Source organism: Marmota monax, unplaced genomic scaffold (genome assembly GCF_021218885.2).
Source record: "Marmota monax isolate L192 unplaced genomic scaffold, Marmota_monax_Labrador192_F-V1.1 WCK01_AAM20220418_F8-fsc00124, whole genome shotgun sequence".
NCBI lineage: Eukaryota > Metazoa > Chordata > Mammalia > Rodentia > Sciuridae > Marmota > Marmota monax.
This window is the reverse complement of record NW_026692505.1, coordinates 1,488,992-1,504,380: the sequence shown is the minus strand read 5'-3', so window position 1 is coordinate 1,504,380 and position 15,389 is coordinate 1,488,992. Positions and strand designations below refer to the sequence as shown.

The 15,389-nt window shown below is 41.0% G+C and overlaps 1 protein-coding gene across 1 annotated transcript in view; it reads left to right on the top strand.

Annotated features, from left to right (window-relative positions):
* Positions 1-8,761: 8,761 nt before the first annotated feature.
* Positions 8,762-15,389, top strand: part of Gldc (glycine decarboxylase) — an 86,236-nt gene continuing 79,608 nt past the window's right edge. Inside the window, exons 1-2 of the mRNA XM_046445817.2 lie at positions 8,762-9,225; positions 9,751-9,829. Coding sequence (XP_046301773.1) covers positions 8,971-9,225; positions 9,751-9,829 — 334 coding nt within the window. The 5' untranslated portion in view covers positions 8,762-8,970. The remainder of the gene's footprint in view (positions 9,226-9,750; positions 9,830-15,389) is intronic.

The window sequence follows — 15,389 nt, the reverse complement described above, 5'->3', positions numbered from 1 at the left end:
AGCCTCAAAAGTGGCTAGGATTACTGGTATGTGCCATTGCACCTTCTTGAAGGAAGTTCTCTAGACAAAAAGAAAAATGATAAAAGAAAGATTTGTAATATCAGATAGGAACAATGAATACTGTATAGAACAAAAACATAGATAGATATAGGGGATTTACCTCCTCCTGAATTTTCTACATTATGTTTCATGGCTGAAGCAAAAAACAGTAAGATGCTCTATCTACTGTGAATTGTGGGGAGAGAGGGAGAGAGGAAAAGAGAGGGAGAGAAAAAGAAGACTTCCATGATATCTTTTAACCTTTTAATTCTTTGATCATGGCATGAATAAACATATGTGATTCCCCACAAATGCATTATTGTTTCTGGTTCCTATTTTGGGGAGCTGCAATTCCAACTTTCCCCTGGAGCTAGGCTTGCTATAATAATCCCAGCGACTTGGGAGGCTGAGACAGGAGGATCTCAATTTAGCCTCAGCAACTTAGCAAGACCCTGTCTTAAAATAAAATAAAAAGAGCTGAGGATGTAGCTCAGTGGTAAAGTGCCCCTGGGTTCAATGCCCAGTATCAAACAAACAAAAGACTACGTTCAAGGGCCCATTATCTGCACTGCGAGATGAACTTAAACCAAGTCTTCATTTAAAATTGTACATGGTGTGGGTGCAGTGGTGTGGGTCTCAGCTAATTGGGAGGCTGAGACAGGAGGATTACTTGAGACCACGAATTCCAGATCAGTCTGGACAGCATGGCGAAATATTTTTTCCCCCCAAATAAGGGGTAAATTTGTATACATTAAAGAACACTATTTGTGTTATTGTTTTGATCAACACATAGTGTTATGTGTCCACCATTGCAGTATCATACAGAATAATCTCACTACTCTAAAAAAAGCCCCCCATGTTTCCTCTGTTTAATCCTTCCTTCCCTCTCCCATCTCCCTACTGCAAGGACTGATCTGTTTACTATCTTTTAGTTCTGCCCTTTATTTAAAAAAAATTTTTTTAGTATTTATTTTCTAGTTGTAACTGGATACAATATTTTATTTATTTGTTTTTATGTGGTGCTGAGGATTGAACATGCTAGATGAGCGTTCCACTGCTGAGCCACAATCTCAGTCCCTAGTTTTGCCCTTTCAAGAATGTCATGTAAGTGAAATCATACGGTATATACCCTTTTCATACTGGATTTTTTTCACTTAGTAATATACATTTAAGATTTATCTATGTGGCTCAATGGCTTATTCCTTTTAATTGCTGAACAGTATTCTATTGTACGGGAATGCCATAGTTAGTTTACCCATTCATTTACTGGAGATCATCTTTATTGTATTCAGTTTTTGATGAATATAAATAAATCCACTGTAAACATTCTCATGATGGGCTTTGCATAGATATACATTCTCCTATTAGTTGGATAAATATTTAGGGCCATGATTGCTGAGTCACGTGGTAAGACTGTGTTTAACTTTATAAGAAACTGCCAAAGTATCTTCCAAAACACCATCATTGTATTTTCTCACATACCATTATCATTTTTTTAAATTTTCCTCAACAATGAACATGAGCTCCTGTTGCTCTTAGCCAACAATTAGTATTTCCAGTTTTTAGCCATTCTAATGTGTGCACTGGTATCTCATTGTTGTATTTTGTATTTGTCTAATGAATAATGATGTTGAACATCTTCTCATATGCTTGTTATGACTTCTGTATACCTATTATACTAAAACCCATTTTTAAAAAATTTGAGTTGTTCTGTTTTGTTTTTTTTTTTATTTTGGTAGGGAATTGAACCAGGGGCATTGGGCCACTGAGACACATCCCTGGCTCTTTTTAAAATTTTATTTAGAGACAGGGACTCACTGAGTTGTTAAGTGACTTGCAAATTTGCTGAGGCTGGCTTTGAACTCACATTCTCCTGCCTCAACCTCTTGAGTTACTGGGATTACAAGCATGTGCCAGGCCCAGCTCCCAGCCTTTTTTTTTTTTAATAAAAAAATTATTCTAATTTGTTATATATGACAGCAGAATGCATTTCAATTCATATCACCCATGTATAGCACAATTTTTCATGTCTCTGGTTGTACACAAAGTAGAGTCACACCATTCATGTCTTCATACATGTACTTAGAGTAATGATATCCATCTCATTCAACTTTCTTTTCTATCCCCATGCCCCCTCTCTTCCCCTCCCTCTCCTTTGCCCTATCTAGAGTTTGTCTAATCCACCCATGCTCCCCCGCCCCCCCCCCCCATCACCATTTTGAATCAGCATCCTTTATCAGAGAAAACATTTGGCATTTGTTTTTTTGGGATTGGCTAACTTCACTTAGCATTATATTCTCCAGTTCCATATATTTACCTGATTTTATGATCTTTTAATGCTGAGTAATATTCCACTGAGTATATATGCCACATTTTCTTTATCCATTTGTCTACTGAAGGGCATCTAGTTTGGTTCCACAATTTAACTATTTTGACTTGTGCTGCTGTAAACATTGATGTGGCTGTGTCCTTGTAGTTTGCTGTTTTTAAGTCCTTTGGGTATATAGACTGAGGAGTTGGAATAGCTGAGTCAAAAGGTGGTTCCATTCCTGGTTTTCCAAGGATTCTTCATAATGCTTTCCATATTGGCTGTACCAATTTGCAATCCCACCAGCAATGTATGACTGTGCTTTTCCCCTAACATCCTTGCCAACACTTATTGTTGTTCCCCAGCCCCTTTTAAATTTAATTTTTAGATAGGATCTCTAAATTGCTGAGAATGGCCTTAACCTGCAAACCTCCTGCATCAGCTTGCCTAGTGGCTAGGATTACAAGCATGTACCACCATGCCTGGCTGTGTTGTTGTTTTTTTTTTTTTTCATTCTTTTTTTTTTGAAGGGGACAGATACTGGGGATTGAACCCAGTGGTGCTTTACCACTGAACCGTGTCCCTAGCCCCCCTCCTTTTTAAAAAAATATTTTATTTAGAGACAGGGTGTCGCTAAATTGCTTAGGGCTTCACTAAGTTGTTAAGACTGGGTTTGAATTCGAAACCCTCCTAATTTCAGCTTCCCCAGATCCTGGGATTATAATATCTTTTTTTTTTCTATCTTGTGAATTATGGTCAGTTTTTTTTTTGGTGCTAAGAATCAAAGCCAGGGTCTCATGTATGATCGGCAAGCACTCTACCACTGAGCCAAATAACCAGCCCCTATTTTGTGAATTACTATTTGGTGTTATATCTGCAAACTCATCACCAAACCCAATGTTGCATTGGTTTTCTCCTGGAAGTCTTATAGCTTTGCATTTTATGATTTATTTTGAAATAATTTTCATCTGAGGAAATCTTTCTCCTCTTTTGAAGAATAAATTCATTGGGTAGAATTCTAGTGTTTTCTCCATTTGTGTACAGTGTGTCAAAATGCATTCCACTGCCATGTATAACTAATTAGAACAAATGAAGGGAGACCAGTAGAATAGAAGAAGGAGAACAGGGGGAGGGTGGTAAGGGGAAGGGGAGGGACTGGGGAATGAATTTGATCAAATTATACTGTTTTATTGTGTGAATGTATGAATATATTATAACAAATAAAATAATTTTTAAAAGAATTCTAGGATTTTTTTTCTCCCTCCCTTTCCCTACTACTGGAGATTAAACCAGGGGTATTTTACCACTGAGCTACATCTCCAACCATTTTTTAAAATATTTTTTTTTAGTTGTAAGTGGACACAATGCTTTTATTTTTATTTATTGATGTGGTGCTGAGTTTTGAACCAGTGCCTCTCTGTACTGCTGAGCCACAAGCCCAGCCCCCTAGCCATATTTATTTATTTATTATTATTTAAAAAATTTTTTTATAATTGTAGATGGACAGCATACATTTATTTTGTTTATTTTTGTGTGATGTTGGGGATAGAACCCAGTGCCTCACACAAGCTAGGCAAGCGCTCTGCCACTGAGCTACAGCCCAGCCCCTTATTTTTTATTTTGAGTCAGGATCTCACTAAGTTGCCAAGGCTGGCCTCAACTTGCAATCCTCCTGCTTCAGCCTTCCAAGTAACTGGGATGACAGGTGTGTACCACCACACCTGGTTTAGATTTTTAAATATTTTATTCTACTTTCTTCTTGCTTGCATTCTTTCTTACAAGAAGTCTGCTGTCATTCTGTCCTTAATCTTCTGTAAGTCCCCTGTTATTGTTGTTGTTTTCTCCTTCCCAGCCTGGCATCTTTTAAGATTTTTAAAATGTTTTTATTTTCTGCTGCTTAGAGTGCTTGGATGTTCTGGTCTGTCTTTTCATTCTTTACATTTCTGTGTGGAAAATTCCTATCAACCTATCTTCAGATTCACTGATTATTTCCTCAACCACATCAAGTCTACTCATGAACATTCATGAGGCATCTTTCATTTCTGTTGCAGTTGCATTCAAGCATTTACTCTTTATTATTTCTTAAAATCTAATTATCTCTGCTCACAATGATCATCTGTTCTTGCCTTTGTCCACTTTTTCCATTAGTCTTTAACATATTCATTATAGTTATTTTACTTTTTTTTTTTTGGTACTGAAGATTGAACCCAGGGGCACTTAACCACTGAGCCAAATTCTCAATCCTTTTGTTGTATTTAATTTAGAGACAGGGGTCTCATTGAGTTTCTTAGCTCCTCTATAAGTTGCAGAGGCTGGCTTTGAATTCATGATCCTCCTGCCTCAGACTCCTGAGCTACTGGGATTTTATAGGGGTGTGCCACCATGCCTGGTGTTATTTTACATTTCTTGCCTGGTAACTCTAACATCTGTATCACACATCTAAGTCATTCTAATCATTGCTTTGTCTCTTCAAACTGTATTTTTCTTTCTCTGGACTTTTTATAAACCTTGCACTTTTTGGGGGGGTTAAGTCTAACATCATTTATTGGGTAATAGGAGATGAGGTAAAATTTAGTGGGAGGATTCATATTAATTCGGCTAGGAGTTAGGCTGTGTTTAGTTTGTTGTGTCTAACAATGCCAAAGGCTTCATATTCCTCTAGTGACCTTGTATTTTTTTTCTCCCTTATTGTTTTGGGGTTTCCCTACATATTCTTTCTCAGAGAAATTCTGTGTCTTATATCTCCATTAGCTGTTATTATAGGAACTTTGCTGGACTTGTGGTAAATTATAGGGGACAAGGAATGTTCTATAATGTTCTGATTAAATATTAGTATTATGTGTGTGTGTGGGTGGGTGTTTTGGTCTTTTTTAGTACTACCAGGGCTTGAACCCAGGGGCACTTAACAACTGAGCCACATCCCCAGCCCTTTTAATTTTTTATTTAGAGACAGGGTTTTGCTAAGTTGCTTGGAGCTTCACAAATTTTCTGAGGCTGGCTTTGAACTTGTAATCCCCCTGCCTCAGCCTCCCGAGCTGCTAGAATTACAGGCGTGGCCACCATACGCCTCAAGGTTAGTGTTTTCATAGGCTTGTGTCTTGGGCTGTAAACTTCCCACAAGTTTCTCCAGTAATATCACTTTTTTTTTCCACTTCTGTTCCTCTTTCCCTACCTGCAATTAATTTCCTCTCAGTACTTACTCCGTTGAATAAGTTTATTTTTACATTATGTCAAATGAGAAGGCTGGAGAGGGCCAGAGTGAGGAGAATTCTGTTATCCAGTTTGGATGAAGTTCTGGTAAAATACTTTCCCTTGGAGAGTAGGCCTATGTTATGAAGAAAGCTCTGGGCGTATTTCACAATGGTTATTCCTCATCTTCCCAGCCAATGCCATGAGGGGATGAGGGGATATTCCTTAAATTTTCACTGTGGAAACCTAGTGGGGTTCCTTGAAGTAAAGCCCATAAATGTGGGATCTCCTCTAGGCCTTTATTCCCCAGGGGTTTCTTCCCCTCAACTAGCCCAGGAATTTGTCAGAATTATGTGTGCACAATCTTATCAGTTTATAGCTCCAGAAGCTTCTGCCCTGGTAAGCAGATCTTAACAGATCTGGAAATTACAGATACTCCCCAAGTGTCCATTTTCATGAGTTCTGGTAAGGACCAGATCTTACCAGAAATAATAATGTATTCATAGGGAATCACATATGTTTATTTGTGCCTTGATCAAAGAATAAAAGGTTAAAAGATATCATGGAAGAGTTCTTTTTCTCTGTCTCTCTTTTCCTCTCTCCCTTTCTTCCCCCAATTCACAGTGTTATGCCAGATTCCTGGGACCCCAATAGGCCTCCAGGAGCTGAATCCGATGCAATCACACAAGAGTCTTTATTGCAAGCTTGAGCCTGGACTCACAACCATCCCGATGCATTGGTCCCAGGGAATGAGTCCCAGTCAGTGAGATTTTATAGGTTTCGGGGGGGATACTCTATGCGTCACAACATCACCAGCAAATCATTCCATACCGCGGGAAAGTCAAACAAACCTCTTAACATTGATTAGCACATTCACTGGCGGGAACAAGTTGGGTAGGGGTGATTGGTTAGTACAAGAGGGGGATTCCTTTGAACTGATTGGTTTAGGTCACGAGGGGTGTTCCTGCAGAACTGCATGGTTTCTCAATATGTTATCAACCACCATAAACTACTGGGGGTCATCTGGCATTCCAGATATTTTCCCTGTCTCATGCCGATTGGTGGTTGCTAGGGGGGTTGCTATGGGTCCCCACCTAGCCTAACTGAGTCAGGGACACCTGGCGCTGCAGATCTCTCCTGTTATTTGTAGACAGACAACTTAGCAGGGTGGGTATGTGCCTAGGAATGCTCTGTGGGTCTTTCCAAGGACAAGGGTCACGGCCCCTTCCTTGGTTTTGCTCTGAGGTAGAGGCTGGTTTCTCAAAAATGGAGTCACATTAGTTTCTCAACAGTAGATACATAGTCTTACCATTTTTTGCTTCAGCCATGAAACATAATATAGAAAACCCAGATGGAGGAAAATCCCCTATCTCTCTATATCTTTATCTATCTATCTATCTATCTATCTATCTATCTATCTATATCTTTATCTATCTATATATTTGCTACTGAAGATTGAATTCAGGGACACTTAACCACCAAGCCACATCTCCCGCCCCTTTTTTCTATTTTATTTAGAGGGTCTCATGGAGTTGCTTAGTGCCTTGATAAGTTGCTGAGGCTAATTTTGAACTCATGATCTTCCTGCCTCAGCCTCCTGAACTTCTGGAATTACAGGCCTGTGCCACCTTGCCCAGCTATTTATATTTTTGCTCTTTCCAGTATTTGTTTTTCTGTTCTGGTGTTACAAATTTACCATTTTTCTTTCTGTCTAAAGAACTTCCTTTAAACAATGGTACACATGGTAATCCTAGCCTTTTTTTTTTTTTTTTTTTTTTTTTGGTACGGTGGATTGAACTCAAGGGCACTCAATCCCTGAGCTACATCTCCAGCCCTATTTTGTATTTTATTTAGAGACAGGATCTCACTCAGTGAGTGTGGGTTAGCAGCTCACTTTCTCTGAAGCTGGCTTTATCCTCCTGCTTCAGCCTCCTGAGCCCCTGGGATTACAGGCATGTGCCATCGAGCCCAGCTAACCCAGCCAACTCAGCCACTCCAGCCATTCTTGAGACTGAGGCAGGAAGATTACCTGATCTGTAGCTAGAATTAGAGGTGTGCACTAATTATAATTATAATATAATTATAAAGATCCTTTCTCAAGGGTCTTTCTTTTTTGTTTTTCTTTAAATTTATTTTTTCCATACCTTTTATTGGTAAATTATGATTATGTATATTGGTGGGATTTGTCGTTACATATTTGTACATGTATACAAATAACAATATAATTTGACCAGTATCATTCCCCAATATTTCCCATTTCCCTCCATTCCTCCCTCCCCCTGGTCTTTTTTTTTTTTTTTTTTTTTTTCTATTCTACTGATTTCACTCAGATTTTCATGAGTTCCCCCCACCCAACAAACACAACTTTCTTTTCCTTTTCCTCTCTGGCTTCCACATATGAGAGGAAACATATGACCATTGACTTTGTGTGGGGAGGGAGCAATGGGGACCCAGGGGACTTAACAACTGAGCCACATTCTCAGCTCCTTTTTATATTTTATTTTGAGATGGGATTTTGTTAAATTGCGGAGTCTGGCTTTGAACTTTGGATCCTCCTGCCTCAGCCTCTGGAGTCGCTGGGATTACAGGTGTGTCTAACCACACCCAAGTATCCATTTTTAAAATACCATTTTGTTCTGTGAGATGAGCAGACAAATGCTCGGAAAGGCTGAGTAATTCTCATAATCCCGTAAGTATAAAAGAACTCCAGTTTGCCCATAAGATTCCCATGAGACATGACAGGAAAAGATAACCTAAAATTAATGAATGGAGACTAACTTTTCATTTATGTTTTGTAATACAAGGGATTAAACTCAGGACCTCATTCATACAAAACAAGAGCTCTACCACTGAGCTATATCCTCAGCCCCTAACCAAGTTTTTGAGTCTGTCCTGGCTGTAAGAATCATCTTCATCTCAGTAGAGTGCAGTTGAAACTTCTCCAGGACTCTTATCTATCCTGATTCCACGTTAGTGTGGCCCCACACTCTGGGAGGGGACACACAGCTCAACCGGAATACCGGCTTCAGCCAGTGATGGAAGGGATCGGCGGACTCGGGGCGGAGCAGCAGTACTCCACACAGCGACAGAGTAGACTGCAGGAGCAGGGGACGGGGCGGAAACAGCCCCGCCCCCGCCCCTTTATCCACTCCCATTGGCCAAGGGCTTCCTGGCCCCATCCCACCTCCCGCCTCCCGGGCGAAGCTTAAAGTGTGCGGAGCAGGTGCCTCGGGTGCAGTTACAACTTTGAGTCAGAGTTGGGGTTGACTGCAGCACTCATTCATTGCCTCCGAGCTTTATCTTCTGTCCAGCCGTAATCCCACGGGAAGGGGCTCCAGGCCGGACGCAGCTGCCACCCGGGGACTGAGGCCAGAGGAGGGAGCCCAGAGTTTCGCTGACCCTCCCGGGCTGGGGAGGAGACGGCGGCTGAGTCCATGCAGTCGTGTGCCAAGGCATGGGGGCTGCGCCTGGGATGTGGAGTCGGGGGCGGCCGCCGTCTGGCTGGGGGCGCGGGCCCGAGTTGGGCGCCGCGGAGCCGGGACAGCAGTAGCGGCGGTGGGGACAGCGGCGCGACTGGGGCCTCGCGCCTCCTCGAGCGCTTCCTGCCCAGACACGACGACTTTGCTCGGAGACATATCGGCCCCGGGGACAAAGACCAGAGAGAGATGCTACAGGCCCTGGGGCTGGCGGTAAGGACCTCCATCTGGCCCTTGGGCCTCTGCTCCGCTCAGCCCGGATTCTGCCCCCCCCCCCCCAATTTAGGGGCTCCAGCCCTAAACTCTGCTTCCCTCCGCGTGGGTCCCCGGCCTGAGCCCCCGGCCTGAGGTCATGCATTTGATCTTCCACAGTTTACTTTACGCTGCACCCGCTCTTCTTGTCTCAAAACCGTACATGTAAAAACCGCCCCTAACCTGAGCAGCCCTGCACATAAACTGTAACTTTGTAAGAAGAGCAGAAAGACCCCCGGAGGGTTTATCCCGTTATCTCCCAGTTGCAGCCTAAATCCAACTCAATTCACCACCCCGCTTCATGATTTTCTTTCCTCCAAGTGATTTCTGGTTTGCACAAAGTTTTTCTTTTTAGAAAGAACACCTAATTAGGCGATTTAAATGAGGCTCTCACAAGCCTTTGTAGATTCAAAACACAGAGGTGCCTCTTAACTCAGGGTAGTTTACTCTGCCCTTAGTGTTCACCGGCTTGCGTTTTAATTTTAGAGCATTGATGAACTGATCGAGAAGACGGTCCCTGCCAGCATCCGCTTGAAAAGACCCTTGAAAATGGAAGACCCTATTTGTAAGTGGCCTTGGGGTCTCTCTTGAGTTCCGCTTGCTCAGGCCTATTGGCCTTCCGTAAATCTCTGAAGGTCCAGCTCTGGGGTAGGATTGCTCGAAACTGGAAATATGTTGACTAGAATGAAACAGTTGCGGTTACCTTGGGGGCCGCAAGAGAGTGGGATGGTTGGTTTCGGGAGACACAGCTGCTTTCTAAGTCTTTATCCTAGGGCCCAGCCAGGCATGTGGAAGACTCCCCAGTTCCCAAGCACTCCCAAGTGCAGGGTTCTCCCCTCCTTTGTGTTGAGAGTTGTCATCTCCTCTTTGCAGATTAGGATAAACTCAGAAAGGAAAAGGGAATTGCCTGAAATCAAGCCGACTAGGGAAGAAACAGACATGGAAGGAGACCCAGACTTCGTCCCTCCCCAGCCCAAGGTTCTGTATATCACAGTAGCTTCAGGTAGTTTATCTGGTATCCAGATTTTGTTACTTACCTACTGAAAGGCAGCAGGATTTTTCAGGTCCCAACGATTTTTCTAGGAAAACAAGATTCATGCTTGGCCACAAAAGCTCAGTTTACTCATAGACTTTCTTGGGATTTTATATTTGAGATGTTTTTAATGGTCTAAAGATTGCCATTCAGAGGTATTTTTATGAGGGTATTTGACTTACTTGAAATGAGGGTAGAGTCTACAAATCAAGGTCACAGGCAGAGCTGAAGAGCTCTTATAAAAAATGGGGATGGGCCTGCGGATTTCACCTAGTCATCTCATTTTCAATCAGGGAGATACTTGCTCTTTTACTTCTTGGAATAAAGTGAAGAGACAGGAGCTGTTTAGTTTCTGTGATAGGAAAGAATTATTGAGTGCAATCTTTGTTTTGTTTTAAAGTAGGTGACTTGAGGTATGGAACCTGTCCCCACACCATTGGCTAATCTGTACCTCAAGCTGTGCTAAGGACATTGCTCTTGTTGCTTTCAATCTGCTGGCAGAGAACTCATAAAAGAAAGTCTGCACCTTTTGTTGAATTAAATGGATTGATACCTAGAACTAGCTGGAAGCTTTATCTATTTCAATTTCAGGAAATCAGAATTCTAATTCATTGTGTGAAAAGTGAAGGGTTGTATATTGTGAGCCTTAGGTGAGTATTTGAACAAATGAATGCCTTCCTGAGACTTTCAAAGTCAGAATGTTTAAGTTGTTGTTGTTATTATTATTATTTTTTACAATGTAATCTGAAATAAGATGTTCTTTTAAGAGCATCAAAACCTGGGAAAATACATCAAATGTGTCTATTCTTTTTTAGTTCAGCTACTTGGTTCTGCTGAGTAATTTGGCCATCAGATGATTCCTGTTTCTCCTCTCTTTTGGAAGCAGACTCAGAAGTACTTTGCAACTTGAGTGTAAACTTTAAACCTAGAAGCTTCTGTGACATTTTGGTTTGGTTTCATCTGGTTAGTCTGAGGTGACTCAGAAAACATTGCACAGTCAGGAGTCCCCTGTGCCCTGAAATGGTCAGGCTGTCCAGCAAAGCTTGCTTCTTGGAATAGTGAGCAGAGGGTGGGGAGGATGCCTTCGCAAGACATGGATGTTTTACTCTGAGGTGTGCTCATGTTATGGCTAATGAATGTTTTCTACATAGTGGGAGTAAATTGGTCCAGGTAACCTCTGTTAGCAGCATTTCCATTTAATAATGGAGCAGCATTATCCAAACTTGGTTTCATGTGAGCGTGCATTCTAGTGTAGTCAGAGGAATTCTGAACCAAGTTTTTGCCTTGTCCAAAGATAACTGTAGTAAGAGCAAATTATAGGAGTTTTAAATTCCCTCACTGCTGACTAAAAAGATTGTGAAAGTTGTAAGTGGTGTGGAGATACTTGGGTTAATTTTTATGCATAACTGAATAATCTCAAACATTTATGTAGTGCTTATCACTTGCTGTATATTGCTTTACATTGCTTCTCAGCTGGGCATGGTGGTGTTTACCTTTAACAACTCAGTGACTCAGGAGGCTGAGGCAGGAGGATCCACACAACTTAGTGAAACACTGTTTCAAAATAAAATTTGAAAAGGGCTAGGGATGTAGCTCAGTGCTAAAGTGCCATTGGGTTCAATTCCTAGTCCTCCACCCCAAATAAAGAGCTTTTCATGTATTATTATTATTTTGTTAATTACTTTTAGTTGTAGATGGACACAATACTTTTATTTATTTTTATGTGGTGCTGAGGATCGAACCCAGTGCCTCATATGCTAGGCAAGCGCTCTATCACTGAGCTATGCAACCCCTCATGTATTATTATTTGATCCTTATTATAACCCTATAAGGTAAGCAGGGTTATTATCTATCCCTGCTTTCTTTCTTTCTTTTCTTATCTTTTTTTTTTTTTTGAGACATTCTCTTACAATGTTGCCTAGGCTGGTATCTGACTCATGGACTCAACTGATTCTCCCACTTCAAGTATCTGGGACCATAGGCATGTGCCCAGATGTTATCTACCTTTTGAAAAGGTAGAAACCACGGTATACAGAGAATATGTAACTTGCCCAAGGTCACAGCCTGTGACCTTTTGGTGGAGGCAAAATACAAACCCAGATCCACCGCCCTCACTCCAACCACTACTCTGTATTGTCTTCATGGTGCCCTATGCAAAGTAGAAAACTCCTGCCCTGACTCTTCTGAAGTACCTCATTTACAGAAATGCACAAAACTCAGTCACAGAGGAATCACTATACCATATATGTCAACACCTCCAGTGGAAATGAGTTAATACACTGAGGACACAGGTGTGAGAGCACCCAGGCCAAACTCCTGGGTGATTGAAGTGTAGGCTAAGTAATGAAGGAGCCATGATGCTGTGCTGGAAAATCCTGGAGGAGATTGCTTCAGGTAGAGGGACCAGCACTTACAGGACAGAGCAGCCTGTCAATATTGGGGAAGTACAGGTGGTTCCATCAGTCAGGAGACATGGACCTTTCCTTAGACACTTGAGAAGTGCTTTGAAAAAATGTTTTATCAACTGGACTCTTAGTCATTATAGAGAGAAACAAGCAAAGTCACTCAGATCAAAACCCTATCAGTTTAATCCTATTCAGGTAAATTTCCCTCTCCTAATCATAGATGCTCCTCACCCCCCAAAACAAAACAAAAGAAAAAATGAGAAGAATGTATTTCAAAGGGAACATTGGGTTCTCTTGTGTCATCATTTGTGATTTTAGCTTTTCATTTTTTTTGCACTTTCTGCCATACCATATATTCATTTTGTAATTAATACAAAGTTAGCTTTTTTCTTTTGGTTCAGAACTGGAGCTATATCTACATCTCCAGTTCGCTTTATAACTAAATTGATTCTGAACTCGAAATCCTATTGCCTGAGTCCCTCAGGTTGTTGGGAATACAGGTGTGTGCCACTGTACCTGGCTAATTAATACAAAATTTAAAATACTTTGTTAACCAAGCCAGTCCTTTTTAGCCACAGTGTGCCTTGCTGTGCAGTGTTTTCAGTGGAGTCATCTCCAAATAGCCAGATTGAACTAGACTGAACTAACCTTACAAAATCTGCAGGGATTAAAGTTTACACAAAACTGCGTTGCTTATCATGGGCAACTTGGAAAGAGAGCAAAGAGACTAAATTCCCTAATGTTCAAATTATTGAGCTAGAGCTAAGGAGCTGAGTTGTTGGAATGAGACATATGATAGATGTTCTAATCACTTTAGAGTGATTTTTAATAGATGGTTAATGAGGGCAGTGACCAGAGGGAAGGGGCATTATGTAATGCAGCTGCAGGTGGTGACTTCTTCACTCCAGTTGGGTTGGATGTGAGTTTTGGCCAAAGGGCAAGCTTCAGAGTGGTAAAAGGGAAGGCTGCAGGAATGGCCCTGCCGCAGGAGGGCAAACTAGAAGTAGAACATCCAAAGTGATTGGTTAGGGGTGTATATTTGGCTTCGTCTGGTTGGTCCAAACTAGGAAGTGGGAAAAAATTAGGGAAATTGCCAGTTATTAATCAGGTCCTGACCATTTACAAACTATTGTTATGGAAGTTTTTGCTCAGTTCCTGGATTGTAATTAGGGATAGCAATCTGGTTTTCTGGCAAAGATAATTTACAGTAGGCTGTCTTCCTGGATTTTTTGTAGATAAGATTTTTAGTTTATGTACAAATTGTGTGTGAGAGTTCTGTTTTGAAATATGGACAGGCTGATGCCTATCAGTTCCTCCACAACAGAATTTATCTTATGCTTTTGTCATTAATTCTTTATTGGGAGGTGGTTGGGTACTAGGGCTTAAACCTGGGGTGCTCTGTCACTGAGCTACATCTCCAGTCTTTTCTTTTTTTAAATTTTGAGACAGAGTCTCACTAAGTGGCCCAGGCTAGCCTTAAACTTGTGATCCTCTTGCCTCAGTCACCCAAATTGTTGGGATTATAGTATGCATCACCACACCCCGCTTGTCATTAATTCTTTTTTGTTTTTATTTAAGTTTGTTCTAATTAGTTATGCATGGCAGCAGAATGCATTTCATTTCATTGTACACAAATGAAGCACAACTTTTCATTTCTCTGGTACATGGTGTAGTGTCACACCATTTGTGCAATCATACGTGTACCTAAGGTAAAGATGTCTTTCTCATCCCACCATCTTTCCTACCCCCATCCTGCTCGCCTCCCCTCATTCCCCTTTGCCCAATTCAAAATTCCTCCATTCTTCCCATGGCCACTCCTCCAATTATAGATCAGCATCCATTTATCAGAAAGAACAATCAGCCTTTGGTTGTTTGGGATTGGCTTACTTTGCTTAGCATGATGTTCTCCAACTCCATCCATTTACCTGCAAATGCCAATATTTTATTCTCTTTTAATACTTAGTAATATTCTATTATGTATATATACCACAGTCTCTTTATCCATTCATTTATTGAAGGTGTCATTAATTCTTACTAAGTAGACACCTACTGATCCGAATAATCTGAATAATACCTTGAACAAACAACCTATTGCCTAATTTTTTTTTTTTTTTTTTTTTTGTATTGGGCCCTGAACACAGGGGTACTCTACCACTAAGCTACATTCCAGCCATTTTTATTTATTTTATGTATTTATTGGTACTGAGGATTGAACCCAGGGGCACTTATCCACTGAGCCATATTCCCAGCTCCCCATCTTTTTTTTTTTTTTTTAATACGAAACAGGATCTCGCTAAGTTGCGTAGGGCCTCACTAAATTGCTGAGGCTGGCTTTGAGTTTGAACTTTGTAATCCTCCTGCTGTAACCATCTGAATCCCCAGGATTACAGGTGTGGACCATCACACCAGCTTTATTTTTTATTTTGAGACAGGATCTCACTAAGTTGCTCAGGCTGACCTCAAACTTGCCATTTTCCTGTGTCAGTCTCCCAAATTGCTGGGATTATAGACCTGTACCACCACACCTGGGCACTAAATTGTTACATGTTTGACTCTCTGTAATAGTAAGGCACTATGAGGATATACTTATGAATAAATATGGTCACTATCTCCAAGATGCTTTCATCTTGCCTTCTTAATATAAATTAAGTCAGGAAGTTAAAAAGTTCTAGATGTCACCTGTAATT